The 27,773-nt window shown below is 37.0% G+C and overlaps 2 protein-coding genes and 1 long non-coding RNA gene across 11 annotated transcripts; 1 reads left to right on the top strand and 2 right to left on the bottom strand.

The window, feature by feature from the left end:
- Positions 1-195: 195 nt before the first annotated feature.
- On the bottom strand, positions 196-8,173 carry LOC122305173. Of its 5 annotated transcripts, none has more exons than XR_006241046.1 (5): positions 6,691-8,173; positions 4,282-4,426; positions 2,955-3,834; positions 1,269-2,873; positions 196-977 (listed from the first exon to the last, which is right to left on the bottom strand). It is a non-coding gene; the product is annotated as an uncharacterized LOC122305173 (long non-coding RNA). The 5 variants fall into 5 exon arrangements; XR_006241045.1 differs by having other exon boundaries at positions 1,269-3,524; positions 3,599-3,834; XR_006241044.1 differs by having other exon boundaries at positions 1,269-3,834.
- Positions 8,174-15,285: 7,112 nt separating this feature from the next.
- On the top strand, positions 15,286-18,975 carry LOC122305172 (probable galactinol--sucrose galactosyltransferase 6). Of its 2 annotated transcripts, none has more exons than XM_043117518.1 (6): positions 15,286-15,492; positions 15,612-15,667; positions 15,762-17,158; positions 17,285-17,494; positions 17,620-17,754; positions 18,163-18,975. In XM_043117518.1, exons 1-6 carry the CDS (start codon positions 15,366-15,368, stop codon positions 18,851-18,853), a joined length of 2,616 nt encoding a protein of 871 aa, XP_042973452.1. In that variant the 5' UTR covers positions 15,286-15,365; the 3' UTR covers positions 18,854-18,975. The 2 variants fall into 2 exon arrangements, with proteins under 2 accessions (XP_042973452.1, XP_042973453.1); XM_043117519.1 differs by having other exon boundaries at positions 15,352-15,492; positions 15,628-15,667.
- A 364-nt stretch (positions 18,976-19,339) lies between these two features.
- Positions 19,340-25,303, bottom strand: LOC122305171 (zinc finger BED domain-containing protein DAYSLEEPER). Of its 4 annotated transcripts, none has more exons than XM_043117516.1 (3): positions 24,985-25,303; positions 22,662-22,778; positions 19,340-22,299 (listed from the first exon to the last, which is right to left on the bottom strand). In XM_043117516.1, exon 3 carries the CDS (start codon positions 22,272-22,274, stop codon positions 19,551-19,553), a length of 2,724 nt encoding a protein of 907 aa, XP_042973450.1. In that variant the 5' UTR covers positions 22,275-22,299; positions 22,662-22,778; positions 24,985-25,303; the 3' UTR covers positions 19,340-19,550. The 4 variants fall into 4 exon arrangements, with proteins under 4 accessions (XP_042973450.1, XP_042973451.1, XP_042973448.1 ...); XM_043117517.1 differs by lacking the exon at positions 24,985-25,303 and adding an exon at positions 24,344-24,978; XM_043117514.1 differs by lacking the exon at positions 22,662-22,778.
- Between the last annotated feature and the right edge of the window lie 2,470 nt (positions 25,304-27,773).

Genomic DNA, 27,773 nt, shown 5'->3' with positions numbered 1-27,773 from the left:
TATAAATGATTTTTTTATTATTTTTTAAACATTATTAATTATAAAAAATATATATAAATTCACTAGTAGTTATTTTTTTAATTATTAATAAATAAATAAACACATTTAATGAGCAAGGAATCATATTATTATTTTCTTTTTATTAATTCATATATTTATGAAATGCATGGATTTAAGTAGAGGGTATGGTATTGGAACCATCAGTTGGTGGGCATGCAGAAGACATCCAATCATATAAAATGTCTGGCTTTTGCATCGGACGGTCCAGATGGGGGAGATGTGAGCACTAATGGTTAGGCACTTGAGCACATTTAACCGTACGAGACAAAAGTCTTTTCGATCATTGATGGAAAGTTTCAATTGGATAATCTTGTTATATCATGCCCTACAAGCAAAGCCTCTGAGCAAGTGAAAGTGGTTGTGAAAGCGAAACAAAAAGGAATAGATGATACATGATCCGGAGCTTGCGTGCGATCGGATTAATATCGGCCGACTTTAGAGGCTAAAAAAGATCACTTTCAAAGTGCATTATTTGTTTGACAAAACCGAAGTGCGAGTGCAACCCATCCACAAGAAGAGTTCCCTCTTTTCTTTTCTTTTTTATTTTTTGTTTAAAGAAGAGTTCCCTCTTTCTTCCATGTGCTACCGATACATATATGGCCTGGCGGCTGGCATGATACAGATAGATGCTCTCACTTTGAAATGTGATCTTTGCAAATACATCATCTTTATTTTCATTTTTAAATGGATGGTAGTTATTATTTAATTATAAATAATAGAGTGATTTGATTATTTTAATTATTAATGTTATTAATTTATTTTTTAAAAAATGTAATGATCAAAATGAAGAGAATACCATTTCTACATAACTTGGTGCTCTTTTAAGGTTGCAGTTGCAGTTAATGTTTGGTGCTTTCATCCCGCATCTCTATATGTGATGGCCGCATGGCCATTGGAGCAGTGGACAAGATTATTATCTGCATACATAAAAAGTTTAATTGCTACTTTAGCAGACAGGATATCAACCGGAAACAAATAGATGAAAAGTTAAAAAATTCTGCTTATAACCAAGATTCCAAAACTGTAATCTCTAGAGTTTGAGAAAGGGAACATATAAGATGGACATACAAAATGGGTCTTACAGCATTTATTATTATTGTTTTTATAAATATTTTAGAAAATATTAAATGAGTAATAAATATTTTAAGATTCTTTTCTGGGAGGGTGGAGGAGGACACTAGGCTAAAGAACCATGGTAGGTGCAGTACCTCAATAAACAAGACCATCTTGCTTCGTGTGAATACAAGTGACAAACTATGCCGACAGTGCCTGAACTTCATGACAAAGTCAGACACTATAGTGAAATCACATATGGAATGACTCAAGCACGAAGGGAAGAAACCAGATATTGAGCTAACTTGTCATGACAAAAACAGTTAGGTGGTCTGTCGCTATATTCATCCATAACAACCACAAATATCTTCGTAATGAAACATGAGCAAGGTTGGTCAATGGAAAAGACCCTTAAAAACAAAACCTGCTGATGTCGTGCTTTGTAATATGGGCAACTCAACTGTTCCTCTTGAAGACCTGCAAGATTCACTAAGATGAAGGCTCCGGGACAAGGGACACCTCCGATGCATAAGGTAGAATAATCTTTTTGAGTTGAGAGTACTAGAAAAAAAATGTCCAAATCCCTTTACCTAAGCCAGGGACATGCTTATATGCCTAGTCAGAACATCCACATTGGTTTATGCATATACATATGCAAAGTTATATTTGTATAATATGAACTTAAATTTATCTACATTGGATTATGCATCTTCAAATATTTGCATAACTATAAACAGTATCTTTACATGTTTGAAGATCTACTATTCACTCTCCAAAACATATTTTATTTATTCTTTTTCTCTCCTTCCACTCCCTTTCTACATATTTTACTGCATATTTTATTCATACACTCTCCAAAAAAATATTTTACTCAAATATTTTACATATTTGAAGATCAAACCCTATTAAAAAAAATAAAAAAAATAATAAAATGATAATATTTTATTATTATTTTGTCTCAAATTTGTATAAGCCAATGTGAAAGTTTTGCTTGTATGGCAAATTGAATCTCCAAAAGATGTGATTTTGTATATGCATATGCATAAACCAATGTGAATGCTCTCACGGTGGTCCCTGCCCACTACTACCAGATTGTGCAAGGGTGTATTGAGTGTTGTACTGCTAGCATAGTCTTTCTCTGCCATGTCAACTGCTGCCTTGCCATTTTATACATGGGTCACTCTTCCTCTTCTCAATTTGTCCCTTGTTGTGGGTGAGGGGATGTGCGCACACCGTTGTGGTTACAGAAGTGAATGGACGTCATGCTCTAACCTTGCGTGCTGGTTCTTCTAGCCATTTAATGCAACGTGCTCGTTCTTCGGCAGTACAGGCTGTGGCTCAAGTAGGTGACGTGACTAGTCACCATATCTTATGGGCCTTCTCGGGCCCAGTTCGGCCCTCCTTCCTTTGTTGTTTCTACGTCGGACTATCCAATTGCTGGCTTGGGCCCCAAGGGGAATACCTTACGCAGCCCTAGGTGGGAAATGAACTTCCCTCTCAAAACCATCACAATTTAGTTGGTAACCAATGATGTCCTAATTGTTGTTATCAATTTGGAATAAGTACTTAGATTTTATAAAATTGAAACCTATTCCTGTCCTTTGGAAAGTGAGGAAGGGCTCAATGTTAGATTAACAGCTTATGGTATACCATAAAATTGAATTGGTTTGTTATACTCACTGTCCAAAACACTCTGTGAATGAAATGATGGGATCCCTGAGGAATCCCAATCCAGAATTGGTACCTAGCCAACTGCCAACCTGCAATAAAATGGTGCCTCAAAGACCCCAACCATAGCTCCATGAGGGTTTGTAGATCTAACAAGCAATCTTTGCACATACCTGGCAGCTACTGTTCTTGGCAGCTACTTTCATCTGGAAACTACTTCTGAAATACAGACATCTTCCAGGAAACCTATCACACCATCACCAAGCAAAGGATATATTATGATCGCCATAATATATGTATCTACTTCCAACTGAAACTACTTCTGAGTACAGACATCTTCCGGGAAACATACAACTTCACCAAGCAAAGGAAGGAGATCAAGAACCAGATCTTGGTGACTCAAATCCAGAAGCAAAATATTCATAGAACACTGATTCAGTAAGGATTTTAGAGAACCCAAGTAGTACCCTCCAGACTTCAATAACATGTTCAAGCTCAAGCTTTCCCTGCGGTGAAACATGACTCTTTTCCAAGGAGCCACTAATCATTGAGGTTGAATTGGCGTTAAGGGCATACAGCACATGGGTAGAATAAGAGATAGCGTATGGCAATAAAACCAGCGCTGCTAGACTCCACCCTCGATGGTGAAAGTTCCTTAGCATCATCCAAAAAGTGCTTCAGACGTTTGGCCAGTGCTATCCATATATTTAAGCAGTTGGGAACCAACACAGTCATACAATAAACTGAGAGCCGCAAGGAAATATTTCAGGGGATCAAATGCAGACAATAGAAGACGTTTAAAATAATTTTGCATTACCTGTAAAATGAACTCTGTTTGGGATGTCTTCATAGTTCATTGAAGCACCACGCAAAAGTAGACCACAACTAAAAAACCATTGGTGAAGCCATATTCACATCAGTGATAGAGCAGATAGCCTGAACTTTTGAAAGACTGATAACTGATTGCAGGTTGTCAATGTACTTGAGGTCCAATGACACCTTGTAAAGAGGGGGATACTAATATAGTAGGTCCCAACTCCTGTAGGCCAGCCTCTATAAACAAAAGGGAAGTATGATTTAAGTCAGTACTATTGATGCCTTCTGAACTTAGATCTTGATATATCTTCTTTATAAAGCTTAATAATGTGCCCAACACAACATAATATCATTATAGTTAGTGGATGCTCTTTCTCAACTCCAAGCATACTCCTTTTAAAACAGATACAAATAACCTTAAAGCAAACGTGCTAAACTTCTGTTTTCATGGGTGACAGATACGATTGACACTTGATTGATGATAATAGAAATCATCTTTAAATGGAAGTCGAACTGAAAAATATTCCAAGGCAACCTAGAAAATAAAGGAACTGCCACATTATATAAAATAATGGCGTTTGAAGTTTAGAAAGGAGAACTTTTCAAAAATTTAATCCAAAAGGTTATCATGATCCATGTATACAGAGGAATGAAATTCAAAATGAACATTTAATGTGTTAATACTTTTGCTTCTTTTTGTTTCTTTCTATGGATTGCCATGGGAACTTGAGCCTAGCCCAGACCTACGCCTGGATAGTTTGAACATTCAAACCCTGGTTCAGCAACTCTTACATCCAAGCAATCTTTGCTTGATATCCTCTACAAGTACCTGCTTAACAAAGAATGAAGCGCATTCAAATTCTTATATTGCAGAACAAGGCATATGAAATGTTGGAATGATTATAGGCAAATGTTAAGCTTGACGCCAGTGTCTTTCGAACCAGCATCAAAGTTAGACTGAAGGAACTTTTCTCATGCTTCTATCTTGGACACTCAACCCGTAAAATGAGGTAGGCAAGGATGAACACACAAGAGAAGTCAATTTCTTGACTTTTTTGAAAACATCTCCTACATTTTAAATGCAGTGACCCGTCTAGTTTGCCCCACAAAAAGGACGTCCATTGATATATTCAGTCTGAAACCGCAGACAGTCATTGTAAAGAAAAAAAAAATCCCACCTGATTTGGCTTGGAACAATGAAAAGTTACCCCCAAATTCTAACAAGCACCAATGAAGATCTATAATAAGTAAAACTAATTTTGTAATGATTCTTAAGATACTGAAATTGGAGCAGAAGCTAGAAAGATGTTTTTATTGAAATTCTTCACATCGATTTTATCTTCTTCTTTTTTTTTTTCTAAAGAATGCCAAGACACTAGACCTATATTAATTATCAACTCCATGAACAAGAATGTGGAGGAAATATACGATGTCACTAACAAATTTAAGTAACCACACCAGGTTAGTATGTTCAAAGCCTTTCATAATTAAGATGGACTTCTCTTTACCATTACTGCTTCATAACACAAATATATGAGGAACAACATAAGCATGTTAGTACCATTGAGAGAATTAATGGGGGTTGTAGACTTAATCTTCAGCAAACACCTTTTTGACATGTACCTATCCCTCTTGTCAAAGCAGAGAAGTCTTCTATTTATTAGAGGAGCCCATATATGTGACAAGTCCCTCATCCTATCACTTTGTTTTTTTTTTTTTTATTTTTTTTTTTTTTTTATTATAGTTTATAAGTCTTATCCTATCACTAAATTTAGCTGCTAACTTCATCACAGCATATCATAATGATAATAGCATCAAAAGGGTAGGTCAGAGGGACAGATTAATAAACACACTAATCCGTTCTTGGTTAATACAAGATGCCAAGATTAGCAACGATATATATGAAGACAAACTTGATTTTCCAAAAATGTTCAGACAAAACATTCGCTGCTTTCATGTGCAACATACCACTTCATTCAAGTTTGATACTGAAATTTAGTCCCTGAATTGAACACTTTCAGTAAAACAGATATAAATACTTTTTTGTCACCAAGTTGGTTAGCTGATATGCATAGAGTTACTCACAAGCAGCATGACTTAAATTAGTGGAGGACCATGAAATGACTACAGACTTTCTCTGCCATTGCTAGAACAAAGGTTGGTCAACTGGTATCCTAGATGGAATTGCATATTTCGAATACTGGAACAACTTAAAATAAAATCGGCTCACGTATCTAGGAACGTGCAAGGAAAACTATAATAGAAACATTATGGACGAACAGAACAAGTAATTATATATGGATAGGTTCAAAAGTTGTTGATTAGGAACCAATAGGATTGTCAAGGGCATGAACAACTGCCTGCAACAGAGAACTGTGGTTGGCATCTAGAAATAGAGCATTGAACTGTTCGATGGATAGATATAAGCCACACGCCTAAATTACAAACTAAATGTAATTAGAAAGCCAACGAGTCAAAATCCATGAAATACACATAATATGGCAACTTCGGAAAACTATCATTCCTTTTGAGAATGTGATATTTACTGTCATTTTTGTAATTATAACGAGTTTAACTAACGTCTCTTAAACCAAACTGGCATCAACCGCTACTGAACAATTACAAGATAGTAGGCTAAGCCCGAATGCTTTATAATCTTGCCTCTTCGATTTTAGGGCAATGTAATTTGTGAAATATGTGTAATATGAAATTGGTGGCAATTCGAGGAGCCACTGCCTCCACACTTGTAAACTTGGATAAATGTTAGATGCTTTCATTTCTGATAAGAACTCGTATAAATACAACAAAAATTTTATGTCTAGTCATTTTTATGAATTCCTTTGTGCACTCCAGTGATATGATTAGTTGTGTATTAAAAAAAATTAATCTAACCAATTATATTAATGAAATACACAAAGAGTACGTAAAAGTGACTGTAAGTAGCGTTACTCTAAATACAAACGCTATAGCACGGAAAATACAGTTACTGGACACGACCCACAACCATTACTAAAGGCTCGGTCAACAAACCCACCCACTACGTATTACGTAACTAGATATAGACAGAATAAAACATTTAGCTAGAGAACATACCATCCCTAACAATTTGAAGAACAACAACTTCTCAATATCCAATATGAAGCAAGACTGACACTGGAGTCTAGACTCTTCCTGGAATTGTAAGAGGGTGGAGTACGCGCAGCACTTGTTGCCGCTCGAGCCCAAGGAAATCGGAGCGCTGATTGTGGTCGAGTTGAATGGAGGAATGAGCCATCGCTGCCGGAGAGTAGTAGACAAAGAGGCAGGACCTCCGTTGAGACCCAACCACAACAAAAAGAGTCCAGATTCTAATTTTGGCGCGAAAACCTTCTGCTACTAGGAAGGGCAGTCGCCAATGAAAAAGTCTATTTGCACTCGCCAATGCGTACCCCCTGCGTACACGTCCCTCCACGTGTGCAAATAAAACGGTGTGTTTCGTATACACCAGTTCTCCTCCCCTTCCCTTTGTCACAGAGAGAGCAAACAGGATAATAACGAAGTTCCATTCTCTCCTTGTTACAAAACCCAATACTGATTTTTCACATAATAATTGCTTCTCTCACTGAAGCTTCTCTCTCTCTCTGAGATCAAGTTTTATCATCTCCTTCCCGAAGCTTTCTGGGTTTTTTTAGTCAAGTTTGATGAATTTTTATTTCAATTCTGGTTGGAAAAAGACCCATTTTGATTTTGTTCAGTTTTTTATTTCCTTACCTGCTCTGTAAATGGTGGAGAAGATGCCGGCGATGGGAAGTGGAGGAGAAGAGCACTGCGACGTCGATGGTGGAAAGAGACCGTAGCAAAAACTTGAATCTATTTGGAAAAAGACCCAGTTTGCTGCTTTCCGTCAATGGTGGAGGAGGTCGTCCCGTTGGAGTCGTCGTCGTCGATGGGCACAGCACAAAGAGGAAAAAAAATTTGCGATTGAGGAAGATTTGATACTTGGAACTTCATCATCATCTTTGTTGCCAACTTTAGTCGACCAATGAAAGTGCCTCTTAGGGAGTGGCTGTTTGTGGGTTCATGGTGAAGACAAAGCGGGGGAGTGGCCGTCTATGGCTTTGCGGTGAAGAAGATAAATTCCACCAGTGTTAGATTTTCTTCTTTCTATCTACTTCAATGTAAAAATGAAACACAACATTTCATTAATGACGATTCTGGGAGCTGGGTCAAGCCGTAATCGATTTCTGTTTTTTTTTTTTTTTAATAATATATCTGCTGACTTGGCATTATACCACGTCAGTCGATTCCGCAACAGGTACCAGCAGCGGATACCTGTAGCAGTTCTGGTCGCCAATTGGACGGATTTGGCGGGTTTTCACATCCAACCGAGTAAGATGGGCCGGGCTTGCTATTTCTTAAATTCGTTACAGACCTGAAAGCCCATAGCATTGTAGCGGTTTTTTTTTTTTTTTTCCCTAAATTAATTGAACTTTTCTTTTTTTTCTTTCTTGCTTCTTCTTTTTTAGTTTCAATGCATCAATAATCATTTAAAAAAATAAAGAGAACACATCAACCGCTGTATCATATTCATTATTTCCTCCCTTTTCCTTCAACAATGTTGAGAATTGAAATGGTAAACTAAAAACCGATGTTAAGAATAAATATGTTAAAATTGTTTTTATCAATTAACCACCCTTTTTTGGAAGTTTGTTTGAAAACTGTCTCCCTTAAAAGTATATGCAATGATCATTTGTCCTACATTAATTAAAGGAAAACACCAGGTTCATAGGAAATCATCAGCCGAAATGGGGGATAGTGTCAAGTATGTGAAGACATCAGAAGCCCATGAGGAAAAGTTTCTCGATCTCAAGCAACAGCTTCAAGTTCCTAGTGAAAGGAGTCTATCTCTTGATGATCAGACTCAATGGAATACAACCTATCAAATGCTGGTGGCTGCTTCTGAGTCAAAGGAAGTGTTTTCTTGCTTGGATACTTCTGATCCTGATTACAAGGATGCCCCATCAATGGAAGATTGAAAGCATGTTGAGACTCTCTGTACATACTTGAAACTTCTCTTTGACGCAGCAAACATCCTGACCTTCACAACTAACCCAGCTGCAATTACATTCTTTCACGAATTGTGGAAGATTCACACAGAGCTAGCTCGTGCTGTTGCTAGTGAGGATCCCTTCATCAGCAACCTCAGTAAAATGATGCAAGAAAAAGTTGAAAAATACTGGAAAGATAGCAGCCTGGTGTTGGCAATTGCAGTGGTCATGGATCCCCGTTTTAAGATGAAGCTTGTGGAGTTCAGTTTCTCAAAAGTCTATGGCGAAGAAGCCCCCACATATATTAACATTGTCAATGATGGAATTCATGAGCTCTTTCATGAATATTTGACACTTCCTTTGCCTCTAACGCCAACTTACGCCGAAGAAGGAAATGGGGGAAGCAATATTAAGATGGAGGATTCCCAGGGAGGAAATCTTCTGTCTGATCATGGACTCACAGATTTTGATGTGTATATTATGGAGACTACAAGCCAACAGATGAAGTCAGAGCTGGATCAGTATTTGGAAGAGTCTTTACTGCCTCGTGTGCAGGAGTTCGATGTGTTAGGCTGGTGGAAGCTAAACAAGATGAAATACCCTACACTTTCAAAGATGGCTCGTGATATTTTGTCTATTCCGGTATCTACTCCTGGTCCCGATGCTGTATTTGATATAACAGGCAAGGAGATGGATCGATATAGGAGTTCTCTACGACCAGAGACAGTGGAAGCACTTATATGTGCTAAGGATTGGATGCAGTACGGCTCCACAGAAGCTTCAAACGCACTTGTGAGAATGGAATATTAGTTTCTAGGTCTAGATTCTGTTACAGGATTTCTTGTATGATGGTACTTAACTAGGGACTCTTCTTACTCTTCGAACATTTTTCTTTATGATTTTAGTTATTCTTAAGTACTGTCTTTGTAAACTGGTCGATCGGTTGAACCCTTTTTCTGTTGTTATTTAGATTTTCAGATGTCCATGGACCAATCCATTGTAACATGTTATTTTTTGTGAAGTTTTTCTTCTTTTTTTCCTATTGCATATGGTTGATATTTCTTCCGTTCGAGAAAATGTTAAATCCACAAAGAAATTTCATAAAACATAAACTCATAAACTGAAGAATGTTGATTAGACATATCGGATCTACTTTTTAGTAAAAATGTATTTTATATATAAATTTACTTTAATGAGATTCTTTTGTGGATTAAACATTTCTATTTAAATATACTATGAGTTAAGAGCTTCAGCCATTAGTGGCTGTAATTGCAACATTTGGTTCCTTCAACCCGGACTTTTCTCTCTTCGCCCCAAGCATGATAAAACATAGGATCCACCTTAAGCAAAAGAAAGAAACTTTATTTAGAACTTAAAGATACAACAGACAAGATGATAGAAATTAACTTCACCTAATCTGTGAGGATCTCCATGGACGTAGCAACGTCCTTAAATAAATATCTAAAAGTGTTATACTTTATACTCTACTCTCATTTTATTTTTAATTATATCTTGCTTGTATATCATGCAGATAATATCATATAATTAGGATTAAAATCTAAAATTATATTTAACATTATTTTAAATTTAATAATATTGTAAAATCCATTATTAAAAGGAATTACTTTTTTAATAATAAATTCTATTTTTTTTTTAAAGAAATATATGAGATTTATACAATCTAAAACTATATTTAACATTACTCTAAATTTAATAGAATGATTAATGTTATTATGCCCTCTTGATGTGGCAATATGGTGCCAAGTAGCTTGTTAAAAAAATTTTAAAAATAGATATTCAAAACAAAATTATTCTAGAATATTAAAATTTTAGATTCCTTCTACCATTTTACGTTTATATTTTAATTTTTTTAATAAGTCACGTAATACTACAATCAAGATGGCATAGTGAATAGTATAAATTAGGTTATTCTTTTAATTATGTTATTCAATTTAATAGAAAAATATAATAAAGAATTTAAGGTTGCTCATGTGCGGCTTACACTATTGACTATTCAATGATTCTAGACAGGTAGGGTTAATTATTGCAAACAAGTTTTTAAAACTCTTGTTCGAATTTAAAACTCTCAAATGAGAGAGACGTATATGATGATTTTATAATAAAAATAATTTTATAATATAATAAAATATATCAAATTACCTAATATGTAAAATTATTTTTATATTAAAATATTTTCTGTTTAAACAATTGAAAAAAGAAAAAGAAAAAGTCTATTACACTTATGCACATGTTCTCTGGCGTTTACGTGATTTCTTCTTCAGATTATTTAGCAAGTTTCTTTATATATAAACAAACAAATAATGTCCTTCACGCCTGCTTATTTTGGCTTTATCCCATGTTGACCAAGCGTCTCGGCTTGCTGAATGCACGTGTCATTCTGCTGTTGGGTCACGTAGAAAATGTAATTGCAGTGTATAAGAATACTAGGCAATAATTGTCCGGTTATTTAGGTGCTTGAGCTGAAATTAAGGACACGTATGCAGTTGTTAATCAAAGCTGGAACAAAAATACAAAGCCGCTTCTAAGCGGTCGGGTTGATAATGGGTTGTTAACAGCTAGCCAATAAAATAAAGACACGTCAGTTGTTACACCATAAAGGAAGTAGATCCGGTCACACACGATAGAAGAGAACAACAAATAGAAACCGAGTGAAAGGCAGCAGCCCCCGTTTCAGCCCGAGCTCCTTCCACCTGAGCGCCGTCCACCTCCCGACGCCACCTCCACCAGTCCACCACCACGATTCTGAGGCTGTCACCTCCGAATGGATTACGCAAATCTGCTCGAAGGGGCTGTGTGCTGCTGTGAACGGAAGACCCGATTCCGAAACTGCAACGGGGATGGAGATGGGGTTTCGTTTTCGCTTACGGGAAGGGGTGGGGTTTCAGATTACGGGAAGGGGTTGGGGTGGGGAGGGGGGTTTCGTTCGAATGGTGGGGTAGCTTACGGGAAGGGGTTGGGGGGGGTTTCGTTTGGGGATGCAGCTTACGGGAAGGGGTGGGGGGGTTTTCGTTTCAGATCATCGAAAGGCGAGGAGGTTTCGTTCACGAAGGGTAAGGGGAAGGGAGTGCTACGAAGGGAAGAACGGGGTGGGATGGGGTGGTCTGTTTAGTAGAAGTGACAATACAAAAACCGAGTATTTGGTGTAACAAAGATTCATATTAACTATAATAGAAATCTTACGTGTCTAAATCCTAGTGAGTGACTGTTATATGGGAAAGGCCAGCCCGACCGGCTAGAAGGAATTCTCACCAAAATATCTCCGGACAATGATCGTCTATGTGACGTGGTGTCCTGCAAAGTTGTCTGCCACATAAGCCAATCATAGAGACGAGAGAGAGAGCCATACGACTTTTCTTCTTCCTCGCTGTCTCTGAACTTTATCATTTCGTACGTGTTTTGAGCCGCACGATGCGCTTCCCTGATCTTGATTGAAAGAGGAATATCTGTAATTTATATGCATGTACAGTACGACCGATTCATCGTGTACAGAAACATATTTCTTTTCGTAACAAACAGAAAGAGTCGTAGAATTATGAAAGGAAAATGGCAAATGCTTCATTGCCGCTGGGCTTCACCGCCTAATTTGACTGCTGGTTAATTTTTTTTTTAATAATTAAGTAAGTAATTTTAAATATATTAATATATATTTTTTATTTAATAATTAAAAATATGATTAAAAAATATAAAAAAAATCGATCAGTGATATAAATGAGACGGTATATTAACCGATCCATTATAAGAGTAAATGCTATCTAATTTTTTAAAAATAAATTTTATTATTAAAAATTATTTTTTATCTTTATCTCAAATTTATTTATTTTTTTAAAAAAATTATACTATATCTCATGTTTTAATTTATTTTATTTTATTTTATTGTCAACGATATAGGCACAAAACTCGTTTTTTAGCTGTAAAACGTTTAAAATTGTCTGTCTTTCCAGTCGAGTGAGTAGGCAAATATTTGTTATGACTTTAATGGATTTTTGTTGTTTTTTTGTTTTAAATCAAATTTTAGTTGATTGTCAAAGTTGGCTAGCTACAGGAAGATAGCTGATAAAGGTATACGAACATCATGAGTTATCCGATGATAAAAGTAGTTGTTGATCATGATACCTGTGAATACAAACAGATCCTCTACTACTACCTTAGGATACCTTGTGTAAGAGTACTTTATTATTATTTATTAGCCGTTAATTATTATTTATAAATAATTTATTATTATTATTTATAAATTATTCACCACTATTTTACTATTATTATAAATTATTTTATAATTATTTACAAATAATATGAGATACTCTTAACGTAACCTTATCCTCTTTATTTTATTTTATTTTATTTTTAATCCCTTTTACTCACTTTTTAAAGTTTACATAATATTAGTTTTTAAAGTTGTCGAGCAGCAATACCCACTTAGTTGAGCTATGAATATTATATATAAAATGGCAGTAACATGAAAATATATATATAATTTTTAAAAATAAAATAAAATAAAAAAGAGGGCGGGGGGGAAATGATGTCGTAAAGTTTCTATCTTGGAAGTTTGGAACCGGAAACAACGCTTTAAAAATTGAGTAGATTATACTATTTGCCAGATGACCCATGTGGTGCTATAACTATATGATTTGTGCAGTCGGGAAATGCAGTCGGCGTGCAGTCGGCTGTATAAAAAAAATTAATACAGGACCTATATAAAAAAAAAAAATTATTTTTATAGCTTTTTATAATTCATGCAGGTCTCTCTGAATATAAAATAATTTTTTTATAATTTTTTTTTATTCATTCCGCACGCCGACTGCGTTTCCCGACTGCGTGTAGCAAAGCCCTAACTATATATAGCAGGTTAAAAAGCAGTTTATATTTTAAGAAGGGGATGCGACTGATCATACCATACTATACATTTTAATAAAATAAAATAAGTGTGATGTATAGTATATGAGAGTAGAATTATTCTAAATCCATAATTTTTTTTTTTTGTTTGGTTTGTTTGAATTATTAGTGGATATTAAAGAGATGTGAAAATGGTAAGTGATTTTTATGTACAATATTTAACTTATTTTTAAGAGTTTTGTTATATGCAGTCATTTTTATTTATATTTTACTCATTTTACAGGTACGATTGACCAAAATAATTATTTTATATTAAAAAAATAACGTGTACAATAAATATATAAAAGTGACTGTACATAATTTTTTTTATAATTTTATAAATTATAATGAAATAGTTTGAATGAAGTTATTTTATTGGGTTTAAAAAAATAAAAGGAAAAAAATTTGAATAAAAATATTATAAAATTAAAAATATTTCATTTGATTTTTATTTTGAATTTTATTAAAAGTATATTAATTTTTATGTTGGAACAATGATAAAAAAAAACCTGAAAATTAAAAATTAATGATATTTAAAAATAAAATTACAAAAAATTTTAAAAATTTTAAGAATAAAAAATTTTATGTCTAATTACTTTTATGTATTCTATTAATATGATTGGCTGTATTAATTTTTTTAATATAAGATAATTGATTTGAGCAATTACATTAGTAAAGTATATAAAAAATACGTAAAAGTAATTATATATATAGAGTAATAGGAATCCCGCTAGGCGATCCTGTTGGAGCATCCCTCTCCAATTTCTTTTTTTTTTTTAAGTTTTTTTACATAATGATTAAGAAAATGTTGTTTAATAATATTGTGATTTTTTTTAAATATTTAAAAGTGTTAAAAAATAATGTGAAAAAAATATTTAAAAGTGTTTTTTTATTTTTTTTCACATCATTTTTTTAACACCTTTAAATATTTAAAAAAATTCACAATATTATTAAATAATATTTTTTTAATCACTATGTTAAAAAAAAATAAAATAAAATAAAATTAGAAAGCGGGATGCTCCAACGGAATCCCGCCCCTAGCGATAATGCGTAGTGTCTTATCTATTTATTTATGGGTGGCTTTACAGTCATCTCCAGCAGCAAAACTCTCTTAAGAATTATTTAGAGATAAATTGGAGTAATGCGTAGTGTCTTATCTATTTTTTTATGCTTGGCTTTACAGTCATCTCTAGCAGTTCTTGCTGGTGCTCTGTTTAATTTATTTGTATGTTTTTTGTTTTATATTTTTAAATAAATTTTTTAATATTATTAAAAAATATTACTTAATGATTAAGTAGAAACAAAGAAGAAATTTTCTGGGTAATTGTGTTGGCTTTGGTGAAGCTACGCGTTGCGTAAACTTTTGAAGCGCGTAAAAGTCTAATACTACTTCCGTTTCAAATTAGGTGAATGATGATGGAACGACGACAAAAGCTGGGTACGTGGAGACAGATAAGCACTTTTCATTTTTGTTGGAGAAACATCTCTCACCCACTACCAGTACCATACTCCCTACGTGCGCCCTCAATACTAATCCGACACGTACGCTACTCAACGGAACAAAAAATTTGTTATTTTACACGCGTCGATCTAAGGCTTCGACTCCATGAAAATGTTCGTAAACCCTCGTTTGATGTGATAATCGTCTTTAATACAAACACCCCACATCCGAGTTTCTTGATTGGTACGAAGTGGATCCGACGTGGAAATCATATCCACGGTCAAGTTTGAACTGCCAAGACATGGCGTATAATTTCTTGCCGTTGGATAAGTCGAGAGCAAACGAAGTGCCTCTGGAAACCACGACGACGAGGTCGAGGCTGAGGAGGAACATTTCGAGTATCGAAAACAATGGTGTCAAATTATTGTTACAGTGCTGGATCTAGTGCTATAAATACCAGCCCTCTCTTTCATTCGCTTTCGTCGCATTCCTCTATTCGCTCTTCAGAGGCACTGATAAAGCGAAGCTCTAGTTCTGGTACAATTCCATTTACCATTTTATTTCGTCGATTCTCCCTGTTTGGTTCCCTCGAAATTGAAGGAATTTCTTTTTCTTTTTCGTTTCAATTGCTGAGGAGGTTTGGTTTATTTCTGCATGTTTTGGATTTCGCAGTTGGAACTCGAATCTGAGACTTCCGCTATTGGCTTTTAAGGTAGATATAATTAACTCACATTTCAGATTCGCGTGCTGGATTTTCGTCATTAAATAATTTAAATCTGATGTGAGTTAATTTTTGGTACTTGCAGAGAAGCGAGCTGAGTACCCCTTACAGAAAGAATTACAAGAAAGGAGGGCAGAAGGAGATAAAGGAAGAAGAGGGAGAAGAAGAAGCAATGACGATCAAACCGGCCGTTCGGATCGCCGATCGGAAGCTTATCGTGAAAGACCGAACGATCCTGACAGGAGTGCCGGAAAATGTGATCGCCACGTCCGGTTCGACTTCTGGTCCTGCGGAGGGGGTCTTTCTCGGAGCGATTTTCGACGAGGACAACAGCCGGCACGTGGTCCCGCTCGGATCCCTGCTTGAGGTCCGGTTCATGGCGTGCTTTAGGTTCAAGTTATGGTGGATGGCCCAGAAAATGGGCGATAAAGGAAGGGACATCCCCCTGGAGACGCAGTTCCTACTGGTCGAAACCAAAGATGGGTCCCATGTCGAACCGGACGACGGAAACGAAGAGAACCAGATCGTATACACGGTCTTCCTTCCTTTAATCGAAGGGTCTTTCCGGGCTTGCTTACAGGGAAATGCACAAGACAAGCTCGAGCTCTGTCTAGAGAGTGGCGACTCGGAGACCAAGGCGTCGTCTTTTACACACTCTCTGTTCATCAGCTCCGGGACCGATCCTTTCGGCACGATCACCGACGCTATCGGGGCTGTGAAATCACATCTGAAGACTTTCCGGCAACGGTATGAGAAGAAACTGCCCGGAATCGTCGACTACTTCGGGTGGTGCACCTGGGACGCATTTTACCAGGAGGTGACCCAAGAAGATGTTGAGGCCGGGCTCTCATCTCTCGCAACTGGTGGAACCCCGCCGAAGTTTGTCATCATCGACGACGGATGGCAATCGGTCGGCGGCGACCCACAAGACGGGAACGAGAGCGAGAAGGAGCAGCAGCCGTTGCTTAGGCTGACGGGAATCAAAGAAAACTCAAAGTTCCAGAGCATAGACGACCCGACGGCGGGGATTAAGAACATCGTAAACATAGCGAAAGAGAAACACGGGCTGAAGTACGTGTACGTGTGGCACGCGATTACCGGGTACTGGGGCGGGGTCCGGCCGGGCGTGAAGGAGATGGAGCAATACGGGTCGACGATGAAGTATCCGGTGGTGTCGAAGGGTGTGGCGGAGAACGAGCCCGGCTGGAAGACAGATGTGCTGGCGGTGCAGGGATTGGGCCTGGTGAATCCGATGCATGTGTACAAGTTCTACCAAGAGTTGCACAGTTACTTGGCTTCTGCGGGCATTGATGGAGTGAAGGTGGACGTGCAGTGCATATTGGAGACTCTGGGTGCGGGGCTCGGTGGCCGGGTCGAGCTGACCAGGCAATATCACCAAGCCCTTGACGCCTCCGTTTCTCGAAACTTCCCTGATAATGGCTGCATTGCTTGCATGAGCCACAATACTGATGCTCTTTATTGGTAAGTTTCCTTTTTCACCTTTATTATTATGGCCATTTTTACTTTCTATGTAAACAGAAAATCACAGGTTGAGTTTTTAGTATGATTTGGGAGACTCTTAATGTGTTGTGTGGTGGAATGGAACAGCTCGAAACAAACGGCTGTGGTGAGAGCATCAGATGACTTCTACCCACGAGACTCGACATCGCACACCATTCACATAGCAGCGGTGGCATTCAACAGCGTTTTCTTGGGAGAGTTCATGCAGCCGGATTGGGACATGTTCCACTCCCTCCATCCAGCTGCCGAATACCACGGATCAGCCAGGGCAATCAGCGGTGGACCCATTTACGTCAGGTAGCATATCCTATATCTCTACAACAACATAATTAGCTAACTACTTGATTTTTTTTTGTAATGTGTTTTGATCATCAATGGGCTAATAAAGCCACGTGTCTGGTTTATTTCCTTTGTTGGAACAGTGATGCGCCTGGGAAGCATAATTTTGAGCTCTTGAAGAAGCTGGTGCTGCCTGATGGTTCTATCCTTAGAGCTCGCTTGCCTGGTCGGCCAACCAAAGATTGTTTATTCACTGACCCAGCTCGTGATGGTGTTAGGTAAGAACGTTTTCGTTTTGCTGCCTTTTTCTATTTATTTGCCCCAGCAGCAATCGAACTCGATAGACATTGTTTTGATGGGGTCTTGGGAACAGAACAGAGCTAGTTTAGCTGAGTTTTAGACTAGTTTTGAAGATATGATTTAGATTTTAAATGGATTGATTATGTTGCATGTTGTTCGCATGTTAAATTCTTGTAAACTAATCTTGCAAATCTCAACCATCAAATATGATATTGATGAAGGCATTAGCACCCATGTACCAATATAGATGATAGTCCGATGATCCAATTATTCAGCACGTCTACTAAATCTATTGTCATAATATTTAATTGCCAAAAAATTTAAGCTATCTATATTCCCGGTCTATTATGGTAAGTATTGTTCTTACTAACATACGTTAGTTTCAGCTTGTTGAAGATATGGAACATGAACAAGTACACCGGAGTCCTGGGTGTGTACAACTGCCAAGGTGCAGCATGGAACAGCGCCGAAAGAAAGAACACCTTCCACCAAACCAACTCAGAGGCCATAACTGGCTCTATTAGGGGCCGTGATGTCCATCTCATAGCTGAGGCCGCCATTGACACCCATTGGAATGGTGCTTGTGCTTTCTACTGTCACAACACTGGTGAGCTCATTACCCTTCCTTACAATGCAGCCATGCCCGTATCCCTCAAGGTCCTCGAGCAAAACATTTTCACCGTCACACCCATCAAGGTTTTATTACCAGGGTTCAATTTTGCTCCCGTGGGACTTGTCGACATGTTCAATGCCGGAGGAGCCATAGAAAGGCTTAGATATGAGGTGAAAGGCGGGGTCAAGTTGTTGGAACTAGATAGCGGATATGAACGAGAAGGGAATGGTGTACCTGGAGTGAAGGCGGAGAACAATAGTTCAGAGTTGGTGGGGCTAGTTCACATGGAGGTTAAAGGGTGTGGCAAATTTGGTGCATATTCTTCGGTCAGGCCAAGGAGGTGTACTGTGAATTCGAATGTGGTTGATTTTGTGTACAATACGGATTCGGGGTTAGTGACATTGAGCTTGGATCGCTTGCCTGTGGAGGGTCAGAAGGTTCATGTTGTGGAAGTTGAGTTATGAGCATTTACTTGTCCTAGTTTAGGTAGGAGGTGGAGGGAAAACGTTGGTGGAATTGGGATTGTTACTATCATCTTGTCTGTTGTATCTTTAAGTTCTAAATAAAGTTTCTTTCTTTTGCTTAACGTGGATCCTCTGTTTTATCATGCTTGGGGCGAAGAGAGAAAAGTCCGGGTTGAAGGAACCAAATGTTGCAATTACAGCCACTAATGGTGCAAATTTTTATTTTTATTTTTGGACAGTAAGAACGCCCTTAGCTGAAGCTCTTAACTCATAGTATATTTAAATAGAAATGTTTAATCCACAAAAGAATCTCATTAAAGTAAATTTATATATAAAATACATTTTTACTAAAAAGTAGATCCGATATGTCTAATCAACATTCTTCAGTTTATGAGTTTATGTTTTATGAAATTTCTTTGTGGATTTAACATTTTCTCGAACGGAAGAAATATCAACCATATGCAATAGGAAAAAAAGAAGAAAAACTTCACAAAAAATAACATGTTACAATGGATTGGTCCATGGACATCTGAAAATCTAAATAACAACAGAAAAAGGGTTCAACCGATCGACCAGTTTACAGAGACAGTACTTAAGAATAACTAAAATCATAAAGAAAAATGTTCGAAGGGTAAGAACAGTCCCTAGTTAAGTACCATCATACAAGAAATCCTGTAACAGAATCTAGACCTAGAAACTAATATTCCATTCTCACAAGTGCGTTTGAAGCTTCTGTGGAGCCGTACTGCATCCAATCCTTGGCACATATAAGTGCTTCCACTGTCTCTGGTCGTAGAGAACTCCTATATCGATCCATCTCCTTGCCTGTTATATCAAATACAGCATCGGGACCAGCAGTAGATACCGGAATAGACAAAATATCACGAGCCATCTTTGAAAGTGTAGGGTATTTCATCTTGTTTAGCTTCCACCAGCCCAACACATCGAACTCCTGCACACGAGGCAGTAAAGACTCTTCCAAATACTGATCCAGCTCAGACTTCATCTGTTGGCTTGTAGTCTCCATAATATACACATCAAAATCTGTGAGTCCATGATCAGACAGAAGATTTCCTCCCTGGGAATCCTCCATCTTAATATTGCTTCCCCCATTTCCTTCTTCGGCGTAAGTTGGCGTTAGAGGCAAAGGAAGTGTCAAATATTCATGAAAGAGCTCATGAATTCCATCATTGACAATGTTAATATATGTGGGGGCTTCTTCGCCATATACTTTTGAGAAACTGAACTCCACAAGCTTCATCTTAAAACGGGGATCCATGACCACTGCAATTGCCAAAACCAGGCTGCTATCTTTCCAGTATTTTTCAACTTTTTCTTGCATCATTTTACTGAGGTTGCTGATGAAGGGATCCTCACTAGCAACAGCACGAGCTAGCTCTGTGTGAATCTTCCACAATTCGTGAAAGAATGTAATTGCAGCTGGGTTAGTTGTGAAGGTCAGGATGTTTGCTGCGTCAAAGAGAAGTTTCAAGTATGTACAGAGAGTCTCAACATGCTTCCAATCTTCCATTGATGGGGCATCCTTGTAATCAGGATCAGAAGTATCCAAGCAAGAAAACACTTCCTTTGACTCAGAAGCAGCCACCAGCATTTGATAGGTTGTATTCCATTGCGTCTGATCATCAAGAGATAGACTCCTTTCACTAGGAACTTGAAGCTGTTGCTTGAGATCGAGAAACTTTTCCTCATGGGCTTCTGATGTCTTCACATACTTGACACTATCCCGGATTTTCTTGATTATTCCTTGCCCTGCCCCTAGTACATCTTTTGCCATGCTGCTCAAAGTGTGTGCAATGCAATTACAAACTAATAATTGACCATTGAGGATTAGAGGGTTCTTAATGGCAAGAAGAGACCTAAGATTCTCAAGAGCAGCTTCACTTAGCGGCTGATTAAAAGTTAGAGAAAATAACTTGCTCTCCAAACTCCAATCAGAAAGGCAAGCAGCAACAGCATGACTAAGGGCAGTGTCCAAATCAGGATATGGTTCCATTATGACATTGAGAACCCGCCTGTGCAGCTTCCAATCACTATCAATGAAGTGTCCAGTTATAAACACATAACCTACTGTTTGGCTTGAAGTCCACATATCCAGTGTAAGGCAAATACGCCCAGGAATGCCCTCGATAAACTTTATTAAGTTTTGCTTTTCCATCAAGTAAGTTGCAACACAATCCCCTTGGATAGTATTAAAACTCACCATGTTGAAATGGGGCTGAAGATTCTGGACGAAAGCTATAAACCCCGGATGTTCAACCATGTGAAGGGGGTAGTCATGCATGATTATCATCCTAGCAATCTCATTGCGGCAACGATCCTGATCAAACATAATGTAGGGTGAGCCAGGAGTTCTGTAACGTCGTTTTGGTGCATCAGTTGCACTGCCAGTTCCTCCCATCCTTGAACGTGGGGTATACGGTGTTGACTGATTCTGCCCCTGGCTGCGTAGAAGTGCTGTGCAGGTCCCCTTGGCAATGTGGCGTTTCAGGTGGCTGGTTCCAGCAACTTTAGAACCTGTACTGTATGCAAAACTTTGCTTGCATTGCTTGCATTGTGCCCGTCTACATCCAGGACTAATAGTTTCTATGGTGAAGTGCTCCCATACTATGGACTTTTTCTTCCTTCTCTTGTTAGGTTGTGTTTCTGAATTTGGCAGCTCATGGTTCTCTTCTGGAGTCATCCTTTTGTTATCTGGGGTTGGCACTGTATGCTCATAGGAGATTGCCAAAGCATGCTCATCCGAGATTGCCAGAGCGTGCTCATCCGAGATTGCCAGAGCGTGCTCATCCGAGATTGCCAGAGCCTGCTCATCCGAGATTGCCAGAGCCTGCTCATCCGAGATTGCCAGAGCATGCTCATCAGAGATTGCCATTGCATGGTCATCTGAGACTTCCATTGTGTGCTCATCTGGTGGGGCTATCATGTGCACATCTGGTGGGGCCATCTTTTGCTCATCTTGGGGTGCCATCGTTTGCTCATCTTGGGGTGTCATCGTTTGCTCATCATGGGGTGCCATCGTTTGCTCATCCGGGGGCGCCACCATTTGCTCATCCGGGGGTGCCACCATTTGCTCATCCGGGGGTGCCACCATTTGCTCATCTGGGGGTGCCACCTTTTGCTCAGATATGGTTTCTGTTGTGTGCTCATTTGGGGTTTCCCACGTGTGATTATTTGGGGTTTTCATGGTGTGCTCAGTCGGGGTTCCCATTGTGTGATTATTTGGGGTTTCCATGGTGTGCTCATTCGGGGTTTCCATGGTGTGCTCATTTGAGGTTCCCATGGTGTGCTCATCCAGGGTTCCCAATGCAACCTCATCAGGGGTTTCCACTGTGTGCTCATGTGAATTTCCAATCTTGAGTTCATCTGGCTTTGCCAACTTCTCCTCATCAAGGGTTGCCATAGCAAAACTTAATTTCTATGATCAGCTACACACATAAATATTAAAGAAATGTTAGTTGCAATTAAAAAAACTAGTTTAGGGCATAATGATAGTATTAATGCTTAATTATACACGAGAACTATTGGGTGCAAAATTAAACAAGCTGGGTTTGAAAAGCATATTTGTTATGCAGGAAACCAAAAAATAATAATGGATAGAAAAATGGATAGGCAGATAATGCCCACATATTTAAAAAAAGGGAACAAGCTAATATGGAACGCTTAGGAAACCATCAATATGAGTATATTGTTCAGAGTATAATAGTAAAGCATGGTAAAGGATAGTAGAAACAATATATGGAACTCCAAATTAATCACAGCCATCCAAAGAACAGTGGAAAACAAGTACCAAGAAAGAAAGAAAGAACTCCCATGCACACAGCAGACAAAGTGTTTCATGGACAGTGGGATCAAGCACAATTTGCCTGTTCCAAACATAATAAATCCCGTCAAAGGGAATAGAGAACTGCAAAATAGTGAATTTCTTGTAAGAGCTACAATTGATGGTGAAAAATGGATTTATGAACAAAAACTGCATTGAAGATAACTCATTCAAGAGATGTAAACTGAAGATATCAGAAGGCGGAAACAACTTGAGTAGTTTCAGTCTTCTTTATGATGCCAAAATCCTCTAACAGGAAGATAGGCACTAGGATAACAGGCTTATAATTTTTGACAAGCAAAGCAATGTAATTGCAGAGGTATCAGTCAAATCACCAAGAATTTAAAGAAGCCATCTGGTTACCTTTGACTTTAGATTAACATACAAAAACTCACACCATTACAAAATTAATCAAAAGCTAAAACCGCTCAATCATTGAGAACAAAAATGAAATTTTGGTAGAGATATGACAAAATTTTGGAATAATATTATATGAACAAGTATCAAATCCTACAATAATGAGATAACTTTATATATATATAAGTAATACATAATCAAATAATCACACTCGTATCATTTTACCAATCAGCACCGGGCACATAGAAGCTAGAACTAATAATATACAGTGCCATCAAATGCATACAGAGTTGTGAAGCACCAGTCCATGAATCAAAATAGCCACAGGTGCAACATATAGGAATCAACTCCCCCACCATCTTTATACACCCCCAATATAGGAAAACAATCCAACAAGGGCATTGCATTAACAACATCTAAAATGCCCGATCCCTTTGTCTCATGTAGTGTGTGCCATGCACAGGGAATACTTGGGACATTTGATGGTGTTGGCTCCAGCAAGCATAAATAAGTATAATCTTTTCCCCTGAGATTGTTATAGGAGTGGATGGCAGGCTAGATTACAGTTGCACCTTTTCTAGTAATTTTTGTAGTTTTTAAATGATATAGCCTTGAGAGGATTACTTCTGTATATATCATGCGCACTTAAATTATACCGTTTCTAAAATGCATAAAATAACTAGAGAAGTGCTACAGTCACAAAGAGATTTCACAAAAGTAACCTTACAAATTGACATAGTTTCATACAATACGTTATATCTACTTTACAATAAAAGTAACTTTACAATCTGATGTACCATATCAAACCACGTCAATTTGTGAATTTACTTTTGTGAAATTGCTTTGTGGCCAAAACATTTCTCAAATAAGTATTCTATTTTCTTTTAATAAAAAACCAATATTGAAAAGACATAACTGTCAACGAAGCTAATTAGATCCCAAGAAGCAGTATAAATAAACCAAAAAGAGGACCATCGAATTTGATTACAACAAGCTTGCTAGGATGCAACTGAGAACTGTTTGATTTCTTTTCTTCTTTCAGCTTCCAAAGGAAATTTTCACAGGGTGTCACCAAAGGAATTCCATCCACAACTAGTTTCTTCAATTTTTCCTAAGCCTTTTAACTGTCAAAAGCATTAATGACAGAAGCATGCTACCTTCAAGGTAAATTCGTACACTTCCCTTAAAATATAAAGGTATTAACGTGGTGGACAGTGGGACTATGAGGGCCCATATGCACGGATGACTCAGATTTGTCAAATATATTGAGGGAAGGGAGGATCAAAACTGACCATGTACCACATATATGCTTGCTAAAGCCAATGGCAAACCAAATTCGTGTCACTGGTGCTCCTTCAGTTCAGAGCGCCTGACACTGGTGTCCCTGACTACAAACGCTCGTTCAACACTTAAATCATGGCTAGATTAACCACTAATGGGCCGGGCTTAGGCCACGTGACCCGACTGAGTAAATACGGACGAGTCAACCCCCATCAGCTAGACCTGCCCTAGACTCCATAAGGTCTACTTGATCAGGTCCGTCTCAAGATCTAGGCTACAGATGGAGTCCAAACGGATCGGGATTAAAATATGGTATATACTTCTACAATCTGATGGAGTCCAGATCTAGGGTTTGATCGTCTGGGCTTAAAAATAAATAAATAAACAAAATTTATCCCGGATCAAATAAAACCCAAGAATATCATCGTCACCACGGAATTAGCAAAAACCCAGCTCTTTTCACTGCAACTTCCAGCTCGTAACACCAACCAATTAAGCTACGATACGCTATGAAATTCCCAAAACCCAGAATTCAAAGGGAGAAAAACCAAAAGCATCCAAAGAAGAACGAAGAACAAGCTCATCTAAAAATATTATAACAAATTAAAAAAGCAAAAGAAAATGAAATTGCTTTAGGGTCAGAGGGTTTTACCACGAGAGACAAAGAGAGAGAGAGAGATCCTTAAAATACAAAAAAGAACTGAGGCCCGAACGGGACGGCCCGAGCTTTGGGGGGGTTTCCGGGACCGGAAGAGATCTAGGGTTTTGCAGACAGGCTCGGGGAGAGAGAGGGATGTAGATTGGGCTTGGGATAAAGAAACCCGAGAAGCTAATTGGACCGAGAGGAAGAGCAGTGGCTTAAATTTGCTGTGGTTTGGGATTGGGACTGGGACTGGTTTTTCTTTTAATTAGCCTTTAGGGGATTGGTAGATACAACAACACGATCTGGAAATTCTTCAAGTGCCGAAGTTTTGCCTTTTGGGTATTGGACCTTTTTTTTTTTGTTTTTTTTGGAGGTCCAGTTTCCTTTATTTTTCAAATTAATTATGTTTTTTTTTTAATAAAAAAATTTAATTATATATATATTTGTATGCGTTTGGTGGACTTGACTTCATAGGTCTCCTCCCACTAACTTAGGTTTGGTTTCGGAGCAGAGAATTATGACTTTTTTTTTTTTTAAAGCCCAATTGCGTTAAAAAAAAGGATATCTTTGATTCCTATTTTAAGATGCTTCCTTTTGAGGCTCACATTGAATCTGATCCACTACACTGGTCCCTTTTGTTTTGACCCATTTTTACTCTATTCTGTGCTCATCTATACCTCTCTAGACAAGCATCCTAACAACTAAATTTAGCCGTATATGAATTTTATAAAAATAAATTTATAAATTGACATATTTTGATCTGATACGTTATATTATAAATTTAATTTTATTGTAAAGAAAATTAAATAAATTGCATGAATTAAGTTACGTTAATTTATGAGTTTATTTTTATGTAATTTTTTTGTGTGAGCATTTTTATAATATTTTGTTCTTATGGTAGCATCTCTAGAATAATTCTATTTGAAATCTTTTAAACCTCACACTATTCACGTGGTAAAAATTGATTTAGAAAATAAATTTTAAAATTTAAATCGTATAAATTAAATTATGTGATGTGTGGTGTAAAGACTTTTAAATAATACTTTTCGTATCTCTATATTGAGTTTCAAATTTAAACCTAAAAAAAAAAAATCCCATTTCCCATGCATAGCTATATATAAAACCAAATCAAAAAGGTATTTACAATAATCTAGAATATGAAACATAGACTATAGTACCTGATCAAAAAACTGCTTTAAGACTAGCTGAACTCTTTACAAAATACTGCTGGAGATCATTGAGTTCCTCAATTAGTTAAGGGAAAAAAATAAAAAAACATTTATATTGGGGTTGCCACCTTTATGTAACATCATTATTCATGTCCCATGTCCTTTTTGGTTGTGGTTCACGTACGTGCCTTTTGACTAGTTTGAAGGTATTTACACCTAACTATTTGAGTATTTTCAATATTTCAATCCCACGCGAGATGGATCCAAAAACTATGGCCCATAATTGTCAAATCGAATTTATGGACTGGCATGATAATGAAATCTCTCTCTCTCAAATTATGTATAGATCGATTGGAGTGCCAAGTACATGATCTTGTTTTTCTTTTAACGTGGGTATTGAATTGAAGTACCCTCCCCACCAGATTTTGGTGGCCCATACATGTTTACCACACCATAAGTACTGTTAGAGCAGAGCAAATAGAGATTGAAATTTATAAATAGTGAGTTAGATTATTATTAATTTGTTTTTTTAGATAAATATTATATTCTACTTACGAATTGAGTTCTGTAAAAAAGAATATGGCAAAAATATCCTTAAGATACAATATTGCTTATATAGCATGTAAATTGTAAATTTTGAATATTAATCTTAATAGATGTAATAGCAACAGTTGTAATATTTTATTTAAAAAAAAATTAAATTATTTATTATATTTTATATAAAAATTTAAAAAATTTTATTTCAATCCAAACAACTCCTAAGAGAAGTTTAGCCTATTCTACGATGAGACATTGGGTATACGATGTTAGCTCTAGGTGCAGGGTCTTATCGAGTTGCTTTATTTCATGAGCTGCATGACAATACTGGAATGGAAAGAAAGGAGGGATTCACGGGCATTAAAGAAAAAGGAATACAAAATAGTTGAATGTCGGAATGAAAGAAAAGCCATTGAAAAGTAGGAATGTGAGATGAGAATTTTTTATTTTATATAAAAATTAAAAATAAAATAAAATATTATGTTTTTAAATTTTAAAAAATCAAATTAAAATTTTATAAAATTAAATTATTTATTATAAAAATTTTATATCCATCATAACTACCAAACCTGTCCGCCATAGAGCTGAAGAGGGATCGTAGGAATTCAAGAAGTGATGAATGTCAAGTCAAGTTACCTTAACATATATAGACATGCCTACAAATATATAGAGTTTCTTTTTAATTATTCATCATTTTTTCTAGCAATTATTATTTTGATATCTATTGATTTGATAGTAAATGATTGATGAATATGTAAAATATAAAAAATAATTTTTTTCTTCATAGTGATAAAGGTGCGGTAAATAAAAGGGTAATCAATATCATTACTCTTCTAATCAAATTGAATTAAAATTAAACTGATATTTTCAATATTTCGTGGCTTCTTGATAAGTCCTCAGAGATCTCTCAAACGATGATCATCTTCGATGGTCGTTAGTTGTAAACCAAGTTCAGCACAATGCATGCTTGTACTGCCATCACTGATCAGCAATTGGATTCTCCTCAGGGATCATTGCGTATAGAAGACGATGAGTGTGATTTAGTGCGGCTAGATACAGTAATAAGAGTTATTCAATTCTCAAACTTATCTA

The sequence above is a fragment of the Carya illinoinensis genome, chromosome 3, assembly GCF_018687715.1.
Source record: "Carya illinoinensis cultivar Pawnee chromosome 3, C.illinoinensisPawnee_v1, whole genome shotgun sequence".
NCBI classification, from domain to species: Eukaryota; Viridiplantae; Streptophyta; class Magnoliopsida; order Fagales; family Juglandaceae; genus Carya; species Carya illinoinensis.
Note: the sequence above shows the minus strand (reverse complement) of the source record. Positions and strands in the feature narration are given on the sequence as shown.